This window comes from Chaetura pelagica, unplaced genomic scaffold (genome assembly GCF_000747805.2).
Source record: "Chaetura pelagica isolate M959 unplaced genomic scaffold, ChaPel_1.0 scaffold79, whole genome shotgun sequence".
NCBI lineage: Eukaryota > Metazoa > Chordata > Aves > Apodiformes > Apodidae > Chaetura > Chaetura pelagica.
Window position 1 is genome coordinate 2,882,210 of NW_009969339.1, and position 23,479 is coordinate 2,905,688.

At 40.2% G+C, this 23,479-nt stretch overlaps 1 protein-coding gene across 1 annotated transcript in view; it reads right to left on the reverse strand.

Moving 5' to 3' along the window:
- RFX4 (regulatory factor X, 4 (influences HLA class II expression)) overlaps positions 1-23,479 on the reverse strand; it is a 103,178-nt gene that overhangs the window by 4,194 nt on the left and 75,505 nt on the right. The window contains exons 14-17 of the mRNA XM_010005854.1: positions 19,232-19,351; positions 18,272-18,433; positions 11,170-11,332; positions 7,809-7,947 (exon numbers count right to left, since the gene is read on the reverse strand). Of these exons, the coding sequence (XP_010004156.1) occupies positions 7,809-7,947; positions 11,170-11,332; positions 18,272-18,433; positions 19,232-19,351 (584 nt within the window). The remainder of the gene's footprint in view (positions 1-7,808; positions 7,948-11,169; positions 11,333-18,271; positions 18,434-19,231; positions 19,352-23,479) is intronic.

Sequence of the window (23,479 nt, forward strand, 5' to 3'; positions counted from 1 at the left end):
CCCTACAGTGAAGAGACTATTGAAAGGCAATATTTTTAAAGTCCTCATTGGCCCCTGCCTGCCTATTAACTCACCCAATGAAGCATCTATTCAGCCTTGTTGGAGTGTCCACAGCACAGCCATCTGGGCGGATGCCTGCCCATGCTGCCTGAATCACCTTTCACACTCTACATCCGGTGTAATGAAGAGTGCTTCAGCATGCTGAACTCTAAACACTGGGGCCTAGTGATCTTTGCCAGATATAAAAGCCACATTTGTTGGAGGGCTCTTGACAGGAAATTACCATTTTCTGGGCTAACTCACACTTGCTGCTACTACTGCCATTAGACCAAGACAAGAAGCTCTTTAAGTCTGCAGGACTTTGAGCCGATTATTGTTAAGGCCTTGCCCAAAAATGTCAAATTAATTCAATTTCTTTCAGTATTCTTGAAAAAAAATACATTAAATATGTCCCCCCATGAAATGAAGATTGAGTTCCTGCAAGGTGAAGATGGAGAATAATCTCTTTATTTTTGTCATCAGCTCATGGACTGATGATACATGGCAGTGAAAGTTGCCTCTGTCCACACAGCAAAATATTTTCCTTATGAATGTGCCTCGGACTTTACATTGCATTAGCTCACACTTTTACAGAAAGCTGCAAGTTAGTGTTGTACGTTAGCCACTACTTTAGGACTACCAATGAACTCATAGCAGAAATTATAGCACTTGTGAAGAACTGGCTAGAAGTTAACTTCATCAAGATACGCTTCAAGTCTAAAAGAAAGGATATAATCAAAACTACTGATTGATTGCATCTTTATAACCCTGACTGCGATCCTTTTCTCCACAATGTGAAGCTTATTGAGTATTAGTCTGTCAAACAGTGAAACTGTCAAGTCAATCTAAGTGCTTTTGTTAGTTTTGGGAGTGGCATCTGCAGCCTTACAAAACTTTGTCGGTATTTAAAAAGAAGACATCTGTTTCCTGTTGCATTCAGTACATAATTACTTCAATTGCATGCTAACAATCTCAATTCTGTTACGAAGCCATACAGTTAGGAACAATGATCCTTGTTGCAGGGGTGGGATCTGGATGGTATGTTTTTTTAAATTTCTGTTATTACTAGCTGTTTGATGACCAAGTGGTCATTGGGAAGGGTATATTGTTCTTAGAGCATTGTTATAGTTGCTGTGTATGTGTGGGAGGAACAAGAACTTTTCCCCCATATTTTTTTTTCTTTTTGTGGCATAGATGGGCCAGAACAATGTGAATGGGTACTAAAGCACAAGTTCTGTCTGGAAGAGGATTTCTTTGGCTCCCTCGCTGTATCAAAAACCAGTTACTACTTTCTTCCAGCACTGCCCCAGTGTAAACCCTGCTGGCAATCCTGTAGAGGCATATGAAGGGAAGTGAAGATGTGGTTGGGTAGGACTGTGGTATGCAACATTGCACAGTGAATCAAAGTGCTGCTGCAGCTCACAGGACATTTCTGGGAAGTTATGTGAGATCACCACAGTCCTCAGAGCAGTTTAGGAGACTAGGGGTACAGACAGACACTGCTTAAAGCTTCTTTAATTCTGGCCTCAAAACTATGCTCTGTGCCTCTGAGAGGTGCAGACCCAACCTACCACTTAGCAGCACTTCAGTGTTTCCCAGGCTGGTTTGTTCTGTCCAGACCATGGAAGTCAACTATGCTCTTCATAAACCAAATCTGATGGAAACAACACAGCAGTGCAGGCACTTGCTGATACAAACATATTCCCAGTCCCAGACATTGATTAGTGCCTCTTGAGGGCAGAGTCTCATTTCAGGAACAGTTGACCCTGGCTGTGCTCTTGAGAGGAACAGGAGATGGATGAAAAGCAGAAAAAAAACCCTAAGATAGCTTTAAGGTGGAGACTCAAGGAACAAAAGGGGAAATGCTTCTGTGACTCTCTGTTAAGTACCTCCACCTGAAATATGCTGGTTGGAGGTGGCTACTCCATCTTTGAAGTGCAAAGGAAGAGAAGGTAAAATAAGGCCCTATGCAGCATGGGATCTAGGAGTGCTTCCCAGATCTAAGTGGCTGACCTGGCAACTTTCTGACTGAATCCCTCCTGCCTACTCTGAGATCAGGTTTGCACAGAGCGGCTGGAGGGGAGCTGCAGGTTCTCTGCTCAACACAATTGAGAGAACAGGATGCTTGTGTGCCCACCAGACTTATGCCTGCCCTGCACTGCACCTGCAATCCTTAGATGGGTAGAACTTCCATTGCAGGAGAAACTAAACAGATGATAACTCTGAAGTCTGGAAAATACCTGAAGGAAGGAGGTGGGAGGAATTATGCAGATCTATGTCTCAAATGGCGAGAGTAAACAAATAGGGAATTGACTATGTTTCATATTACACATCCTTAAGAAGTCTGTAAGTACAAAAAAAGCTCAAATAATAAACAAGCTCACAGAGAGGGTAATGGAGAGTGGTTTGCTACATAATACAAAGTCCAGCTGCTGCTTCCTACTCAAGAAGTTCCTAGGTCAGCTCTTGCCAAACGCTGTGTGGCTATGCTGGTGAAAGGACCACTCTCTACCTACCCTATTTCTAAGACTTGTCTTCCACACATTCATTTCTGGCCATTGCCTGTAAACAGGACCTAGATAAATGGACTTGCAATGAGTCACTACAGCCATACACTACAGTGCTTACACATACATTCTATGTTTGCTGTTTTTCATACTGCATATACAGTGATGCACATGCATATGATGTGCATTTTTGTATGTTACCAGATAATATTAAAATATAAAAGTACATATGTCTGCAAATTTCTCTCATCACTCTTCCTACTAGAAGTGCTATCCTTGTGATTTACAAAGAAAAATGACAGCAGCATTAATTACTCTGTGTTTGAGGAAGAGGTGGAATGACGTGAATTGAAATTTTTATGGATAGTCAGGAAAAGGACCAAGACCTGTCCAACCGGGGTGAAACTTGCAGACAAAAACTGTGATCAGAAGTCACTCAAGCAAATGCTGTGGAGGTGGATTAGATGGTGACATTGTGAAGGGATTACCTTCGAAGGGAGCACCTCTCTGATAAACTTGACATAGGTTGCTAGGGGCACTCAGAGGCTTTTAGACAGAGTTGTCTATTTTCTGCCCTGGCATCTGGTACCTAAAACTGCAGAGGCAGAAAGCTGTCGAAACATGAAGTCAGGGTAGATGTGTTTCTGTACACACTTTACTCAGTCTCCTTCTGAATGATGATGGAGTAGCATTAGAGGATTGTAGGCACTTCTGCACTACGGCTTAGAGTTTTAGGTAGTGATAAATCAGTTTGTAGAAAAATTTTCTTCATTTGCATGCCAGGCTCCTAGCCAGTAAGCCAAGTCAAGAAATGAACAATCAGGCCTGAATTTACAAGGAAGCAACTGTTCTGAGCAACTATGCACAGATGTTGATGAAAGAAAAAAAAAAGATTCGGATTAAGACTCCGAGCCATAAATTGGAATTAATGAGCTGGTTTGGTTCTGGCATGGCTTTGGTAGCGGGAGAGGGGCCCTAGGGGCGGCTCCTCTAAGAAGGTACTAAAAGCTTCCCAAGCTCAGGTAGCCAAGGCTGCATCGTTAGAAAGACAATAGATGCGCCTCTGTGATTAATGTATGAAAGAACTGATGTAAGACCTGAGCAGAGCAAGCAGTGGGGAAAAAGCTTTGCTGGAGCGGTGAGAGCAGTGCTGGAGTGAAGATCCCAAAGTTGGTGGGGAAGAAGGGGAAAAAGGTGCCCAAGCAGAACCTATGGCGACATGGCAGGATGTCCCCCTGCATTTGTGGTGGAACATTCCCTGAAGACTCCAGGAGGGGTGATCTTGGATTTGCTGCCAGTGGATTCTGATTACACAGCTTTGGAAGCCCCCGGGCCAGGAGAGGTGTCTGTTCCCAAAGCCCCCATGACTCTGTGGGAAGCCCAGGCTGGAGCAGCTCCGGACCTCGTGGGAAGGACTCAGGAAGGAGAGGTTCTTGGAGAACTCTCTCCCTTGGGAGGGACCCCGTGGGGAATCAGGGGAGGACTGTAAGGAATTCTTTTCCCTGAGGCTGAAGAAGCGGCAGGGAACAACAGACTGTGAACTGACTTTAAACCTCATCCCCAGTCCCCCTGTGCCACCAAGGGCAAGGAGGGAGAGAAATCAGGCACAAAGCTCCCCAAGTTGAGTCTTTTTTGCCCATGACCATAAATGGTGAGTGAAATCCTCCTTGTCCGTGTCTCGATCCATGAGCTTCTAGTTGGTCTTTGTCCTCCCTATCCCAGTGAGCAGCCACGCGGCTGGTTCTCCGTTGTCAGGTTAGCCCCAAACCATGACAATTAGTCAGCCTATATTACCAAAAGGAGCCAGTTTTAGGCTTATGCTAGCTGCAGATATTACTTCAGCAGAAAAATTTCTCTCTTATAAAGTTTTTTTCAATGTCTTCCATATTTTTGTCTTTTTTTTCCCATGTGAGAGTCACTGATGTTTCTGAAAGTACAAGCAACTTACAAAAATCTCTGTTTAGCCCAAAGTCACAAGTCACAACACATCCCTCTGTGAGCCAAGCTCTAAGAGTGTGTCAGAGATGAAAGGTAAGAATAACCTCAAGGGCTGTCACCAGTCTGTACGGGATGGAGTGTGAGTGACCATAGAGCTGTGACATGTGCTGCTTAAGCAGCACCAGCCTTAGCAACTACTGCTGTCTCATTTCCTCTAGCACTGGGGGACTCAAATTACCCAGAAACCTCTCACTAACATCAACCTGCTACTGGTCAGCTGAGAGAGGCTTGGCTTGGAACCCCCACCTGCACTTTTCAAGAGCTGTGGTTTCTTCCCCACTGTAAGGATTTCAATGACAAAACCACAGCAGACATCCTAGAAACAATCCAATGCAACCACAGTTGTATTGTCAGGTTGGGATCAATGTGTTTGCTACATGCTGACAAATACAATTTAAAGGGTCAGTCATTCCCTTCCCCCTTTCTGGCTGTTCAGTTTCCCACCTCCACCAAATAAAAGTTTTTCCCTCCATCCTCTATGCTCCATTTCCACTTATTTTGTTTGTGGTCTTTAAATCATATCTGTGAAATGATCTATCTTAAGTTTCTACTAAACAAATAAACAATCGTCACAACTCCCCAGTTTTATTTAGTACATTTCTCTGGGATGGAAAATAGCCTCAAAATATCAGGCTTCATAAAACCTGGAGTATGTTGCTCTCTTGCACATGAAGAGGCTGGGCATTATATTATTTGAGATCAAAAAAGTAATTTACAGCTGCAGCCTAAAACCTACCTCCATTATATGTTGCCTGTTTCAGCTCAGATCCCTGTCTGGGACAAGAGCTCTCTCTGATTCCATGTTTGTAGAGGAGGACTTAACTCACACACACATTTTTTCTTAAGGAGTTAATCCCTAGACACAATCCCAAAGAGCATGACAGAATATTAGCTAAAGCTGAGCCATAGTTCTATACTTGGACTGAATGTAGATTACAACAAAGAATTCTTTTAAAGAGTTATGGTCAGTTCCTCCTCTTCTTGACTGGTTATATTACCACAGTCACATACATGCATCTCCTCTGGTTTCAGTATAGTGGCAGCTGTTGATACATTCATTGCAAACTTGGCTTCCTATATTGGCAATGTCATGAGTCCTACTACAATTCCTCACACATGTTCCTCTTAGAAAGTCCACTAGAAGAAGGGTAGTTCCCTAACATCTTATTCAGACAATAGTACATTTTGAATTTTTGTTGGTTACAAATAGCTAAGAATCATCAGGGCCGGCATTTTGCTGAAGCACACTTAGCTTTAAAAAGAATGTCATCAATTCCACATGAAAGTAATTCAAGACTTTTAGAATATTTTTTAAAGTAGGGTTTCCATTTATATCTTCTTTCAATACAGAATGAGCACATTGCTAGGATTTTGTTATCTGCATCCTAACTGTGAGATTCCATCTCTGTTTACAAGCATCACTGTTTACAACAGGCAAGTTGAAAACATTTTGCTCTGAAGTGTGATCATTGAAACATGTTCTTCATGTGTGTCCAGGACTGTTCAAGGGTTAGGAAAAAGAGAATAAATTATCTGATGTCTGCACTTGTAGAGAAACCCTACTATAGTATGAAAAGTATTTGCATTATTTTTAACATATGTTACTATTTCCATATAATGTGTTAACCAAGACATGAGTAAACTACAAAGCTATCGACCTTGCTTTGCTTTCTTGCTTAACTTATGTATTTTGTGTCAGTGTGACAAAGGCAGTTGTCAGAAGGTAGGAAGAAATGCCTTGTGCAGGTGATAACATTTCTGAATAGTGAAAACCTAATTCTCCACTTTACATACAGATTTTATGACCTTACAGATCATTTCAGAATAAGCACTCATGAATTTTCTGCAGTAAACGGTAGGAGAGTAAAGAAAATTGGTGAGCTGATTTTAAGACAGAAAGTGATGCATTCTGGAAAAAATCTTGAGATAACAGAGTAGGGCCTGAACTGAAAAAACCCTGTATACAAACCTATCACAGGACACTGTGCTTAGACATTCACTCACTGCTCCTACTGAAGATACAGCAGCTGCAACAACCCTCAAATGCATCCTCACACCTCATATAGTCTGTCTGATGGACCAGATGTTACACAAATAGGTGAGAAGTTGTAGACTTGTTCTTTCCATAAACTAGGAAGCCATTGTTGAGCTGGTCTCAATGAGCCTATTTGGTTTTTATAGGACAATCTTCCCAGCAGACTTTAAAAGACTTTAAGGAGATCAATACCATTACTTTTATCTTACAGCTATGGAAAATGAGGCATAAAAAAAGAGAAATTACTACACTGAGACAATCTGGCAGGCTGATGCCAAAGACCAGAGTGAGATGCAGGTTTCATGTGTTCTAGTCCAAACCAGTATCAAATTTGTATCTTTGCATCTGGTACAAAACTGTTCCGGTTCAGTGACAAGAGTTAAGCATGGTGTTCCTTAATACATTTTTATACATTTCCAGCAGATAAAGCATAAGAGGTGCCATGTGGGTGGAACATCCCAATGCCGTCACCTCCTGCTTGTGCCCACTTTTTGCAAATCTTCCAGCAGAGAGCAGCTTCCTACACTGGGGCAGAATCAGTTTGCATAATGTTCTAAAGCCCTCCTACAGTGGCACTACATTTGAACTGTTGCCAAATACCATCTTCCCACTCAGTCAGTGCTGTTCTCTACTGGCTCAGTTTTGTGAACTGAAATAGGTAAGGACATAATTTATCAGCATTATAGTAGGAGACTATGGCACATGGATTAAACAGAACCTCTTTGCAATGGTGTCCTGAAGCTATTACAACTGTATTCAGAACTCACATTTTTAGCAAATTCCTGAATGTCTGTATTCTCAAAATCAGAAACCTCAGAAGAATTCACTATGGTCTCTGCATCTTCTTTCAACTATATGAAAACACTTCTATTTCTTGTTAGGAACCTCTTCCTATTCCTAATACATAAGAATCATACAACTAATTGTATTCATTTTTGCTTCAGCCACTGCTTAACACAGAAACACCTTCTATGATCCATACTGCTGGATTTTAGAGTTTAGGGCAATCTAGAGCTACTAGGATAAGTAGTAGTTTATCTACTACTAAAAGAATCTCCATCAGAATGAAAAGTATTATTAATATTAGAAAAGAAAAAAAAAACAGGGACCATCAACGACTGCACTGATGAGAGCTCATTGATTCAGCTAATACACTGATAAGATATTGACAAGCACAACTTCACTTAGAATGTTATAGCAAGCATTGTAAAGTAATAAATCCAACTTACCTGCGAAGAGCTTCTGTGGTAAGCTGAGTAGTGAAGTGGTCCAGAAATAGCAGTATCATGTGGTAAGGATGGATACTGACTCTGCATTGGATGGGGATGCTGGTTGCTATAGCTGCCATAGTTGTAACTTCCTGTATATCTAAAACCCATTTGAAAACAGCATTTAGTGTGCATAATCATTGTATTGACACTAATAATTCTATAACTTTCAAGACGTTTATTATTATCATTATTGTTGTTATTATTATTGCCTAGGAGAATGTTATTTTAAATAACCTTTTTAAAAAAAAGACATTTCACAGCTCAGCCAGCAAACAGATGCCATGTAGTGAAACTGTTCAGGACATCAACAGACTCAGCATGTTTCTTTGGCTAGTTTTAAATTTCACACTCATTTGTGCGCTTCCTAAGGACACAATGTCTTTCCTTTTTATTATTATTTTATTGCCATGTTCCTAGTAAATTGCTGTCCAGGCTGAGGAAGTATGGTAAGATTTTATTTAAATAACTACCCTGTGAAGTTCAGCTATCTCCTTGCACTGGGGTCAGGCGTTCTCTTTTTTGTGAGGGACAGAGGTGTATTAATTTGCATCTGAATCATACAACATATAGCTTTAGCACAACTGACACAAGAACAGGGTGGTATTTGAGTATGGAGAAGCTGCCTACATTTTGTTTATTCCAGGTTCTTGTTCAGGGACAGGTCAGGGGGAAAGGAAGGAGCAGTTTCCTTAGCCTTAAGAAACTACACCGTCAGTGTTTCTTGGCCACCATTATTTGGGTTATTCACTAGAAGATGCATGGACACTTTCTGCAGCCTCCCCATCTTTGTGTAGCCATGCAAACATTTGATGCTAATTCAAGAGAGAAGTTTAAAGGCTCTTAAAATACATGCTGTTGAAGTGAAACACAACACGATAAATAAACAGAGTAACCAGTTCATTGTGAGAAGACAGTTACTTGCATAGGTACTTTCTGGATAGGTCAATATAATTTTTACACTTGGTGGAGTTTAAACTTCTATTCTTTTGATTTTATTATGGTATTCTAGAGACACCATGTCTTACACCAGCCAAACCAGCAGTTTCAAACTGAAAACAGAGAACCCCTTCCAAGAACATTTTTGGGACGTAAGGTCCTATGTCCATCTTCATTTTTCAGCATTGAGCTCTTATTCTCATATTCACTTGTTCTAAACTGTTAATGTAAGTGGTTTGTGTAATCTACCTCAGAGAAGCTGCTGTTCATGTGATGCACATTTGATAGGCTCCCTGTGGAGAGTATGGGAGAGAGAAAGGGCTGTGTCATGGAGCTGTTTCCCACTGTGGTGGTGGGCAAACACCTTTTGCTTTAATTCCTTCAACACGATGGACTGATAAGCAAGAACTGTAGGATATGTATAAGCCTGGCATTTCACAGTGCAGTCTTCTCTGCTTCAAGATGTTGGCCTATCTAGTCCCTCCTGTAGTCTGGGGTGCCCTTGGACTCCCAAAGCCAAGTCCTGTAAGGTAGTGCTTGCATTTCATGCTTTCTCTAGTCATTATGGATTCTATGTCCTAGTCTGGAATCTTCTCTCCTTCATTTAAACACTCATCACTTTCACCAAAATATAGAACTTTAATTCACTTGAGCATGGAGTTATAAAGTTTCTCTGTTGTGTACTTTTGGTTAAAGAAGCTTCTTCTGTCACTCTCCAACTTCAGGAGAGAGAGCACTGAGCACATGAGATGGAGAAGACCATGCTCTTTCAAGTCTAATATTTTCCTGCCTATCTGAAAGTGTTTGGCTGAGGAACTCGACATCTCTCTAAGAAGGTCGTGTGACTGAAAATGTAACAAAAATGTTTTCTGCTAAGTACCATGTCTTACAGAGATTGCTGAACCACTTATGTAGTCATTGAGTTGTGGGTACAATACACAGATGGCATATCTTTGGGAAAGTCCAGCTGGGAACTGGCAGCTACTCTGGAGTCTAGCAGCTATGATTCAGAAAGAATGGTCAGTTGACATTACAGAGAGTAATGCAAACTCCTGCATCTGCAGCATCAGAACATCAGTGGTACAGGCTGGGGCCATTTGGAGAGAAAGCAGCTTTTCTAAAAATTGCCTGCAAGTTCTGGTGGACAAGAAGTTGAATGTGAGTCACCAGCAATGAAGAGGCCCAGCTACATATTGGGCTGTATTAGCAGAAGTGTGGACAGCAGGCTTAGGGAACTGATTATTCTCTGTTTGGCACTTGGGAGACCACACCTGGAGTACTGTGTCCTGTTTGTGGCTCTCTACCATACAAAAGACACTGACATGCAGGAGTGAGTCTAGTGGAGGGCCGTTAAGAAAGAGAGGGGACTGAAGCACGTGACTTACAGGAAGAGAACTGGGTTTGCCCAGCCTTAAGAAGAGAGGCAAAGGGATGATCTACAACTATCTAACAAGAGGTAACAGACCAGCTAGAGCTGAACTCCTCTCAGAGGTGTACAGTGACAGGGTGAGAGGCAACAGGGGAAAGTCCCATTATATACAGGTTACTTTCTTCTATTAATACCACAGATGTTTCATTTACAGTCCTGAAACTACACACATGTGGAGAAGACCACTGTGGAATTAGAGGAAGATTTACTGGAGTGAGATAGATTATGAACCTTGTGCTCTTCTCCCAGCTATAAGGTTTATTTCAGTAATGGGGAACAGATCATGTAGCCCTTTCTTGATTTCTGGTAACATGCATTTGGCCTTCATCAAATTTTATTTTACAGGGAGCAGTTTCTACCACAGAACTTACATGTTATTTTCTATAACTGGCTCGAAGCACAGAATCACAGAATCCTAGGGGTTAGAAGATACTTCGAAAAATCACCTAGAGTACATGACAAATGTTTCTACAAATCAATGCAACAGTCCATATTTCAGCCTACAGCAGTTTATATCAAATTCTCTCTTGGGAACTACTAGGGCTTTATGTTTTTCCAAGGCTTCAGCTCTTAAATGTCTTCATCTGGCAGAATATTGTGGAATAAAGCACTCTTCTCTTTCTCTCTCAAGATGTTTTGGAGCCTTTATATTTCACAGGGAATCATCTTTTGTGTGCAAGATTGGTAGTAACCCCAGTAGAACTGCTATTAGGGGACTTTCAGCTATGCTGGGTGGCTAAGAGTGTGTATTTAGTGAGAAATGTAGCAGGGGAATGGCTCGTGGCCTCCATACTGCTCATGCTGTCTGCTGAGTCGTAGAATCACTGAACTATTCAGGTTGGAAAAGACCTTTGGGATCACCGAGTCCAACCATCATCCCTACTCTACAAAGTTCTCCCCTAAACCACATCCACCAACACCACAGTCCCCCCAAGAAACCAGGAAGTGACTTACCCATGCTCTTCTCTGTGGGGATAAACAGGTATCCGGTGTGTGACAGATGATGATGGCACATGTGGACTCCTCATGCAGGGAAGCTGTTGGGAATTTTCAGCAGGTGACCCAGCAGCTGTTGTCACAGTGTAGGTGAGTGACCACGTATAGGATTGCATAGCTCCTGCAGACAAACAAGCATTAAAGGAGTAGGGGTAACATTGGTTGTTGTTCATAGAGGTGTTATGTTGTGTGATGGTTCCACAAAAGCAACCTAATAGGTATTGATACTGGTAACAGCATCAGCCAAACTGAACAGAACATTTATGTCCCAGGCATACGTGAAAACACAAACATATTAGCTGAAGTCTGCAAAGATCCAGAGGTAAGAGATGTATCTGGAATAGCTCAGATTGTATTTGTATTGTATTGTACTTTGAAGCTGTCATTTTTCAGAAAAACTGGGATAGGACTTAGAAGTGGGGGAACAGCAGTGGTAGTGTTTCTCAGGCGTGATGCACTGAACCCTGGGGTCTCTCTCACATGGAGGGGGCTGCTGGCCTGTTCAGCTCTGAGGCTGATCAGGCCTGGAGTGAGGCAGGAAGTACGATCAGAACAATGAAGGATTAGAAAAAGATTGGTGTTATGCAAATACTTGAATCCTTTTGCAGTTTGCATCCATTCCACCCAACTAGGTACCAGCCTTTGTGGTGGCAACACAGTTGCAGATCCCTAAATCATAATAAAGATATAGATTGAAATAGCCTAGCTATTTGCTTCAGGCAAATAATGTTTCTTTCTTCTTTCGAGGCAGCAGGGACTGGACTTAATTTATTTTTTCATGTAGAGCATTTGTGGGAAGAGCAAAGCAAAGAAGTGGGTTTTCCATTTTGCTTGGAAGGTGCTGAGTTTTTTAATCATCCTGATCCCTTCCAGGCAGGAACTCCAGATTCATGAGCCAGCTGCTGAGAAACCTTTGTCCTTTGCACACACCCCTTTCACTCAGGAGGCTGACAGATCCATTGTTCCCATATAACACAGCTCTTGCTGGAGGTCATGACCATACTGGCTGAGATTACCCTGCAAATGAGGACCAGAACACTGAATTTAACCCAATGCTAACGCTAGATTGCGGGTCTCTGGGCACTCGACTCTTTTTCAGTAGCTAAAAGGAATTGCAGGAGGTGACTCCATTTTTATATTTTTTTTTTCAGTGTGGATTGCAGGACTTCCTGTAGTATGAAAGGGCCTAATTCAGAGGGGGAAGTAATTGTATTACCAGGTCTGTGTCCACCCCATTGGCTTTTCAGAATGAAAAACCTATGTCAGAAGTGTGTAACTTTCTTCAGAAAATGTATGTGATTTTATTTGGCAAAATCAGACAAACTTTCTTTTTTTTTTTTTAATTAATTGGGAAGTGCTTAATTCTGGGTGTGAACAAAGGCACTCTGAGCTTCAGGAGGTAAGTCCAGCTTGAAATATTCCAGCAGGCGTGATTTGCTGCTCTTACAGTAGAGACATCCTTGGATGGGTAATAACCAGTGATATTTGTGCTTGGTCTGTTTTCACACACCTGCATTTTCTGTCACTAGCTCTTGAATTTTCAGCCTTTCATGTCCTCCCATTGAAAAGGACCCCTAAGATGCCTGAGACCAAAGGGGAGGCATACACATCTGAGCTAGCACACGAGTGCTGCTGTGGCTGTGAGCAGTCACGGCTCCTTGAGTTGAAGAAAAGCGTTTATGAAAACCCACCTTCACTAGAAAAATATCATTTATGTGGCAGGGGACAAAACTACTTACACAGTCATCAAAAAGCTTCATTTGAAAACAAGAGAAAAACTGTTTTGAAAATATCAATCACTTGTCTGCAGAATATTTTGGTGAAACATTTCAATTTTAAAAGGTCAACATATTTTCCTAGTGGCATTTTCCAAAAGAAAATTTGAAACTTTGTTTCAAAACAGGCCTAAATTAAAAAAAAAAAAAAACCAGAAAAAAAGAAAAAAGAAAAGATAACAAAGATCATAAGAAAACCCAAATACTAATTTTTTATGTAACACACTGGTGTTTTTTCATCTTTTAAATTCACAAAAAAAAAAAAAATTGAACAAATTTTATTTTTTCCAAGAAAAAAAAATTGGCCATTGAGCCACAAATCTCATGATGTTCCTAACTCTAACAAGAAGCAGTAATAACAGGGCCAAGAGATCCTTTTAATTTTCCTAAATATGGTTAAACTGACTGGGCCCAGCCATTGTGACAGCCTCCTTTTATTATTTATTTTTTCAAAAAATAGTAGGAATCTTATCTCAGTCTGAGCAAAATTACTCAGTCCAGGACAGCAAGTTGTTTCATTTGCTGCCTGTGGGATGTCAGAATCTGTGAATGAGAGGACTTGGCCATTCCTGGCATTCGAGTCTAACTGGCAGCTACCTCAATTCAATTTTAAAATACACCTTTAGGATGTAACACGTTTTGGCCCCGTCCAGACAACAAATAGAGAGAATACATCTTGCACTGGAAGACTTCTGAATATCTTTGTTTGATTTTCCTAACAAAAAAATTGTCCCCTGTACTACATGCACTTCACACATCTACTGTAGGAAATACTTTGATTTGGAGGATACAGTTTAGAAGCAAATATATGTTGGGATTTACTCTGCATTTGTAAACGGACAGAAAACTGTTCAAGACTTTATTTTTAGGATATTCTTGGGAAGCTACAGTTGTCTCACTTCTCTTTGCCTTCACGAAAGGGATGCCATTTTTTTCGGTGACCTAGTCACAAAGCCAGAGGAAGGACAGCAGAAGAGAACAGATCTGCAAATATGTGCATGTATATATTGGCTCAGGCAGGATACTGCCAACATTGTGGTGGGTGGAAAAGGAGGAACGAGATAAGTCTTTCATAGTCAACTTTTCAGAGTGAGATAAGTTTTTCATAGTTAACTTTTCAATACCCACTTATGTCCCAGCCCTTTATGATTAATTTCCTCAGCTGGCTGCAGAACTGAACTCCAGGAGATGAAGTCTCTTTTAGATATGACTGAACCCAACTGAACTGCTTTCTGAAATAAGCAAAAACAATAGTGATTGAGCAACAGTTTGCTCTGCTTTGTGTTCTGAACATGCAGGGTTTTATTAAAGTAGGGAAGTTCATTTATTATCGCTCCTTTTTCTTTTCTCTTTTAACAAAAAATTTGATTTTGAGGATACTAACCAAGAGGCCATCTGACCCGTAGGAGAGACAAATATAAATGAAAGTGCTATCAGACCAATAATGGCCATGTTTTAATTGATGTCATCATGTACACCAGTGCAGAAAGAAACCAAAGTTGCTTCATAATGCTGCATTTTGTATTTGCTTTACGCTGGAGTAAATGACCACCCAGACACAAGCAAGACACTCACAGCACTGTCTACTATGTCTGATAGCAAGCAGTACTGTCTACCTCAAGTAATCAAAATTCTAGTTTCAGACCCCTAGTCTGCCCCCTCATAACAAACAGATTATCTTAACTATCAGCTTTAGAAAATGTAGAAATCTTTCCATTTGGAAGTGGCAAATTGTCTTTTGAAATTGTAACCTTTAACTTTTACACTCAGAAGCTGTGAGAATTCAACCCTGATTGTTGAATGAGAGCTGATGTTCTCATATACTCATGAGAGTCCCGGAGCTGAAGCTTTAGGAAAAAAAAAACAAACAACAGAAAACAAGTGTCTCCTCTGCCAGATTCCTAGAACTTCAATACCTAGACTAGACTTGGAAGAACAGTGACCTTAAAGGACCATTGCAGACCTGAAGAATTATTTCACACATATATTTCTTGAAACTATACACTAAACTGCATAGATTAGCTTACTAACATACTAGGAACTACTTACAATTCAGAGTTCATTTTGAGTTGCTTAAAAACCACTGCACTGGCAAATGAGTAATCACAGCTTTCAGAGGGAACAGCACAGTCAGCCTTATAGCTACCACTTTTATTACAATATTGTTGCAGCTTGAACAATCATTAATCTGGCCTTTGTGATTTAGACAGGATGGAACCTAATTGTCCTTTTAAATGTCTACTGAGTTAACAAGAAGTTTTTAAAGAAATGTTATCTGAGACGTGCCAGACGTTTGGCCACAGAATGCTATTTATAGGACTTACTTTTCTTTTGCTCAGCATCATGTAATTGCAACAGTTTAATCCAATGGTTTTGTGCTGACCACTGACTAAAGGCAGAAAGGTTAAAATGCAAGTTTAATAGCTAACTTTTATTGCTAGTGCCACAAGCAAGAAAGAGTTAATGATGACTTAACCTGGGCAACAGAGAGCTGGTGATAACCAATGGAACTATTTCTCAAGATTCGCAAATCGTTTGCAGAGGTTTACATTTACCTCATAAAAGACACATAAGAGGATCAATAGAGTGTACTTTAAACATACCTCTGCATAACAGAGGCTCCTGTTCCAAAATATTCTATACATTAAATGCCACAAATCTGTATATGGAGTAGTCTGATTCTGTGTACTACATCTTCAGCACTCTTATTTTAAACGGTAGCAAATTCCTATAGCTGAAACATGGCTGTTATTTTGTATTACTTTATGTGAACAAACCCTGCATTCCAAGGTTTTAGGATTAGAAAACTGAAAAAGTGATCCATTCATCTACATGATGAACATGGGAAATGCAGATATTACTGATAGACCAAACTAAGACCAAGAAATAGCCATATGATTATATTCATACTTAACCATACCACTAGTTGCATTGACAAATCTGGCTTGTGCTAGGCAAAAACTATTTTCACACTTGCAAAAATGAGACTGCACCAGACTGTAAGAATAAAATCTAATTCAACCAGAAGTTTTAAAAACAACATAGAATTAAAATCTGAGGGGAAAAAAAAAAAGAGTTCAAATAATCAGAAATGGCTTTCCTGCCTAAGAGATTCTGCTATGGGAACAATTACATTAAGCTCTGCTGCCTGTACTCTGGGAGAAGGTCCTTCAGCCATTGTTACTGAGATCCTTTTCCTGGCTTGAGACTTCAAATTAACAGAACTTGCCCTTACCAGGACTAAAAAACTTAGAGAGAGGAGAGAATAAAACAGTAAAACAATAAAAAGCATGAGAACTAAAAGGAATCACATTTGTAATGTTTGTGTGTCCATTCCCTTGCATTATTGGAGGGATTCAGGGTGGATATGTAACATCTGTGCAGCTCCCAGGCCTGCACTGATCTGTGCCTGTCAAGTACTTAAATCAAGTGAGCTGAAGGTGGGAACCCAGACTGCTGGCAAATAGGCTATTACAGCAATATGGAATATGCTTTGGGTCAATAGTTAGGTCACACAGAGTTACAGTCTCTGCAGCCTAAACCCAAAGTCCCTCAAATCTCTATTTCTGTCAATGCCACTGGAGAGTACACAATTCCCTATTTCTAGTCTTATATTTCTGCATCATACTAAGTTCTGGTTGTAACATCACAATGAACCCATTGGGCCACACTGTCTATAGCGCAAGTTACCCACAAAGTCAGCATTTCCAGATTCAAGCATACACACCAGCTCCAGCACTGCCTGATCCAAAGCAGTGTGCTCACCTGCCACGTCTAGGACTCACACGTCTCATGTCTGACTGTTCTGGGGGTAATACCAACCCATTTCCCTCTTAAATATAGTCTCCAACAGTGAGGCAACCTTACATCTTGATGTAGGGACAAATGTTCTTAAATCTCTTCCCACCACAACTATGCAGTGTGCTTCCCTGTGGCGCCTTTGAAAACATGAAAAACATTTGTCAGAAAGATTTATTGGTTCTTTAGCCACTGCCAAATTCTCCAGTGTGGTAAATCATCACTTTCTGACATTCTTTCAAAAAGGTTTTGTAACTTTTCTAGTACGTCACCGAAGTGATAGTTTCCACATTCTGATTTATACACCCATTCCTCTGCGAAGCAGCAAAGCTGGAATTTCACTGCCTGGAATGCCTCCTGAAAGTCATTTACATTTCTGCCTTTTTTTTCCATGAGTTAAGAAAACACTGTCTTTTGATCATACAGGCTGGCCATTCTTTCCACATCCAAAAGGTAACGTGTGAGTTTTACATTAGAGTACAGAGGATGGTTGCCCATCTACAAACAACAAGTCAGTTTTGTGCTTATTATTTCTGATAATCCTGCCCACAAGCTGAATACCTTTAAGCACAATTTTTTTTCATCTGTGGGCCTACCAGAATACAACTACCTCATGAGCTGCCATAATAGAGTATGCAACTGGAAAAAGGCTTCAGATAGGTAATTCCTAGCCTCTAACACTGAAAGACGAAATTTATCAATGATGTATAAAACACTCCCAAGAGAAACTTGCACAGCTACTTAGACATATTTGGGTCTCAAATATTTTGAAATATTTCCTATTTTATCTACTAGGACAGTGGAACAGGCTGCCCAGGGAGATGGTGGAGTCACCATCCCTGGAAGTGTTTAAAAGAAATGGACCTGGTGCTTAGCAACATGATTTAAGTGCTGAATGGGCAGATTAAGTTACGGTTGGTGTATTTAGGTTAAGGTTGGACTTGATGATCTTCAAGGCCTTTTCCAACCAGGATGATTCTATAATTCTATCAATTCCTGAACCACTAATGGTTCAGGATTTTTAAAACCTTACCGGACCTCAAAATATTTGGCACATTTCCTTGAAGTATATAACGTTTTTCAGAGAAACTGATTGCCCCTAAAGTCATCAAAAACGCTCAAAAGTGCTATAATCATAAACAATTATTTCAGGGCATTGCTAAAACACTGAAAAATTCAACTTATTTTTTAAAAATGTTCAGAAATAAAATGACAGGTCTGCTCGTGTGAAGGCCTCAGAGACTGAACAGGTTCTGATTCCCCGACGTATGGAATCTCCTGTTAGGCTTTTGGACTTCAAACATCAGATATTTTGTGCATCATGTTTGGATACAGTGAGAAGGAGTAAGTGATATTTTAAACAGATTTCTGTTTGGGAAGGCTTCTCATCTCTTAAAAGCTGGCACATCATGTTCTCAGGTTAAATTTCAGGTGACCAAGTGCAAAAGCCATCTTCAAGCAGATCCAGCTACCGTAAGTCCACCTACCTGTTGTAGCTGCTATGACCCCATACTCCGGGGACTGATTGCTGACAGGTGAGGGGGCAGAGGGCACTTCCACTGAGGTGGCAGATTTTGCTGGGGAGAATGGCCCTGGGGAGGGAGTTGGAAGAGCTGGCTCACTCAGAATAATTTCTTCTTGTAGTTCTGCTGCAGGAAGAGAGAAGACCCATCAAACATAGTTCAAAGTAGAGTATAGGAACAATGGGAAACCAAAAAAAATTAATGCAAGCAGTTAAGTTCTGTAGGCTGTATATCAATAAATGCATAGCAGGATTCACAAAGCTTGAAAGGGTACTTCTATAACATTCAGCATTACAGCCTTCATTGTACCTTCATAAGACATCTTAAAGTGCTGGTTTTAGTGTTGTATAGATAGGACAGGTTGCCTAGGGAAGTTGTGGATGCCCCATCCCTGGAAGTGTTCAAGGCCAGGCTGGTTTGGGCTCTGAGCAACCTGGTCTAGTGGGAGGTGTCCCTGCCCATGCAGGGGGTTTGGAACTAGATGATCTTTAAGGTCCCTTCCAACCCAAACCATTCCGTGACAATTCCATGATTCATAATAATTAATTTATTTAGTGTTAACCAGGGTGAGAGAAAGAATCAAGACTGGGTTCACTGAAGTACAATGGTGGCTTAGACAGATTAACTGAGGTAAAAGGCTGAGTACAAAAATCTCTTGCTGAAAAAACAAGCATGTGCTTAGGAATGGATTCAGACACCCAGAGTTACATTATGAACCAGGCAGACCTCCTCTTCAGAATGTAATAACCAGTGACATCCCCCTCACTAATTACTTATTTCAAATCATGATGGAACCAAAGAACACTTTGCTCCTAGATAAGCCTCATTGAGTTAGAGGCCGATTAAAAAAAATATGACTTAACATACAAAATAGTGAATCTAACGGAACGAAACAATAGAAGATGACTAAACCAATGAACTCACCTGTGCTTCCTTCTCCTTTCATCGCCCTCATTAGCTCATTAGCTCTCTCCTGACAGTGGAGTGATTCTAGCAGGTACAATACGTAGTCATCGAACATCAAGTGAATAAGGTGAAAGGACCCTGGTAATAATGTGAACAAACAGAAAATCTATTGGCTGTTTCAATACTCTCATTAAACCAATGTATTTAACACAAACAGTCTTCAGGACTGCCTCCATATTCTACTGTCACTGAAATATCTCTTATTCAAGGTAAGAGAGGTCAAAGCAAAACTGGGGACTAGCAAACTCTGTTCACTCCTGAATTTATACCACCTTACACAACCAATCATTGTGGTTTAGAAAGCTGCCTAACTGAGAGCCGGGACTTGATGGAGTTTTCTCCTCCTACATTTGCATTGAACCATTTAGACCATTACACTAGAGTGGAATCGTTTCTTTTTTTATAAAGGAACAGATACATGTTTCTGTCAGAAGTAGAATCCTGAATTGGCTTCCTTAGTGACATGTACGGGTATGAATTTTCTGAACTACCCATGACATTGCATAAAGAAATGAGAAACTCATCAATAGGAAGGTAAAAACAATCTTCCCGACCTCCTGAGGGTGCATCTCCAGTACATTGCCTGGACTGGATGAGACATCTGTTAATTGCTAAACATAGAGGCATTAGCAGCAATTGTGGATGTCTTAAATGGAAAGACTTGTGATAAAGATTTGTTCTGTCATACTTCTCCTACTACATTATCTTTTCCTAATTATCAGTTTGAAACAGCAGCAGCACAGCATTTGATCTGTTTCTCTGCTAATCTCTGAAGATGCCATGGGTACTATCTCTTAACTGCCATGACAAGAATGTGAAAAACTTAAGAACTGAAGGACTCAAGGGAAAAATATGGACAAATGAAAATGTGGGAGATGGAGTCAAAAAAACACTTTGAAAATTAATAGTAAAAGGAGATTATACTTGTAGCTGTCTGCCAAAAATCCTCAAGTAAGATTTGAGTACAGATGGAGAAGTTGTTAATGTTGTTAGGAGGAAGGACTGGGTGATGTTATAGACTAGAGTAATGGAAACAAAATTTTATAGCATGCTGTAAGAAGCTCTGCCCTTAGAGATTTGTATCATCCTCTGGTTCATATACTTCCTCTGTAGGAACAGAAGTACTAACTCTATTGCACAAGTCACTGGTGAAACATCATGTAGAATATTGCATATAACTCTAGTCACCCATGTCCATGAAAAACTAGTAAAAATTGAAACTGGTATGGAGAAGATTACCAGGAGCATGTGGGGAATGGATAATAGATTTTAAATTATTAAAAATGCATGGCTGGCTTCATTTTGCAGAAAGGAAGTGAGTTGCTTCCCATAATTTGTAAAGAAGGATCCATGTCAGGGATGGTGAAGAAATGTTTGCCCTAGAGCACACAAAGCCACAAAAATAGTTGTGGAAGAAGAGACTATAGATGCATTTCAGGGGAAAATTATTGGAGCAAAGCATCAGAGCTGAGACATTGTGTAGTGTCTTCCTGAAAGGAATAACATTTATCTGCAGGGGAAGACTGTCAACGATCAAGATGAGCTTGGTCAGCTTATGCAATAGACTCTGTGACACCAAGTACCTGCAATACCTCCAGGTGGGATTTGATCATACCATTATAATATTTAATTTTTTTTAGAGCTCCTATGCTTATTTAGACTTGCATGGAATATTTAAAACATGATCATGTAAACCATTAAATAACTCTGGCAGCCACAAATGCAGTAAGGTTAAAATAATAGCCAGTCCAGCAGCTGGCTTAAACCAGAGAAAGATCACCAGCTGAGAGGGAAACAGAGATTGGCTGCTGCCAGAAAAAAAAAAAAAGCTTCATCTAGATTTGTTCCTTCCGAAATTCCATTTCTACATTTTGAGGAAAAACACTTACATGGGAAAAAAAAGCCAACATGTTTTGAATTCAATTAAATTTCAGAAAGATTGGTTTCTTCACAGGAAAGCTGGGTTTATCTTGTGATACTAGCTTTCTGCACAACAAAGCCTAACTACCCCTACTCCAGCTTCTCTACTCATACTGCTGAAGGGAAGTAGAAGTGGTTTGAAAGACCCTATATCCTCATACAATCCTAGCTGGCAATTCAACTTTCAAAGCGACTCCGAGTACATTGTTTTTCTTTGTGACCTGGATGGTCTTTGTGTTCCATTCTCTCACCCCATGCCTGCGTGGCTTCTGTCACCACTAATACGAGCTGAGCACACACACTGGGAGGGGAACATGTGTCTTTGTGTTCTTGGGCAAGGCAGCACAGAAAAAGGACATACGTGATTGCAACACCTTTGCCATGGGGAGGGAATCTTTGGCTGTTCATGAACCTGAAGCATTCAGTTTTTCATTTCTTTCATGTATCCCTACAAATCAAAATGGCAACAAGTTTGCCCAGACTTGCAAGGGTAAATAGTGGAGATCTTCACTTATATACTGCAGAGAATTTGTTTATAGAAATCCTTTGGGCTCAAAGTCTTGTTAAATAAAATCCTATTCAATTTAGCAGTACAATAGAGAGAGCAGACCAGGCTGATCATCTTGTTAGTGACCTAGGATTTCCCCACTGGAAATCTAGATGATCAACAATCCCCACAAAATGCTCGATCTTCTGAGTACAGTTTTTCAGTGGAAACATTCTATTGACTTCAAGTTACTACTGATAAGCATTTCCAAGGTAAAAAAAACAAAACCAAACAGGCCTAAATGCTGATAAACCTCAAATCACATAAAGCTCAGGGTATTTAGTGTTCCCCATCAAACTCCTTGCTCAAGTTTAATTTACAAAAAAAAAAAAAAAAAAAAAGTAATCAAGTAAAGTTTGTTGTAGTTTCATAAAAATTATTTGGAAGTGCAAACCCTAAGTGCTAAAATGCTAGCAAATGAATGACAAACCCCCAAGATTTGCTATTTTTAAAAAATACCTTTTCTGTGTGTGGGGGTCTAGTGCTTTATTTTGAAGCATTGGGATTGGCAATACTGAATGTAGCATTTAAAAACACTCCAGTGCCCCTGCCACTCTTTTGAATTTCTCTCTTCCTCTCCCATTATTTATCCCACTGTGTATTTTAAAACTCTCTATTAGAGTTTTTGAGCCCAGAATTTGCATGAAAGACACTAGACAAACAAGTTGTTGCTACTGAATGAATGCAAATTTTTACATTTTTAAATGAGTCAAATGAAAAGTAAGCTGTAGAGTGAAACCAGTATCAGGGCACACATTTCAGCTACACAGTGAATAGCTGTTCAGCATGATGTACAATAATTTATTTTGTGTATGCAAGCTAATGTTTTTCACAGGGAACTATTTAGTTCTTTCAAGTCTACCTTGAAGTGCTGACACAGATCAAACTGTGGCTGGCAAACCATACAGATCTATAGGAAGAGGTGAGAAGTCATTCAAGGGACAGTAATAAACAGCATTTGGCTCTAATTTTCAGGAGTTAACAGAAATCGTGACAACGCTTACCCAGCCAATGTACAGTAAGTGTCAGCAGCTAGTAACAAAAAAAACCAAACAATTACAAAGTAACAAAACAACGGTGAGATTTCCAGATCTGGAGAAAATCATGAAACTTCTATAACTAATTAGTTACTTTATACACTGGATGCATTACGCAAACACTGCCACCAACTGTGCCTTTGATATGCGGGAAGGAGGGAGGGAGTGAGGCAGGCAGAGAGAAAAAGGGAGAGGGAGCTTTTTTTCCTGTTAGGAATTGTTTAAACCTGCCCATGCTACCATGCTTAAAAGCTTTACAGAATAAAATCTGTGCTAGCCAGTCCAGTACCAGGTATTCCAGCTTCCCCCAGGCAGCTTTCAAAGATAAAACTATACTGCCCTATGTATAGTAAAGATCCCATAACACATTATTTTACTTTTAAGAAGATTGCATTGTAAGCATCTAAATCTAGAAATGTCTTAAAAGTAGAAAAAAAAATAGGAAAAATCAGCCCACTGAAAGTTTTCAATGCAGTAAAAATGTAAAACTTTTTATCTAGGTAAAGAACAAGGGTATATGGGTGTAAATATTTATAATAGCAGGTCAGTCTTTGTTTCTCTCCATAGAATTCACTTAATTGCATATATTATTCTAAAGAGCTAGGAGGAACCATGTCCAATTAAGCACAGAAGAGTTTCTGCCATCTAGCTCTGAGCTGTTTACATTCAGGGGTTATTCTTTTGGAACTTCTAATTCATTGA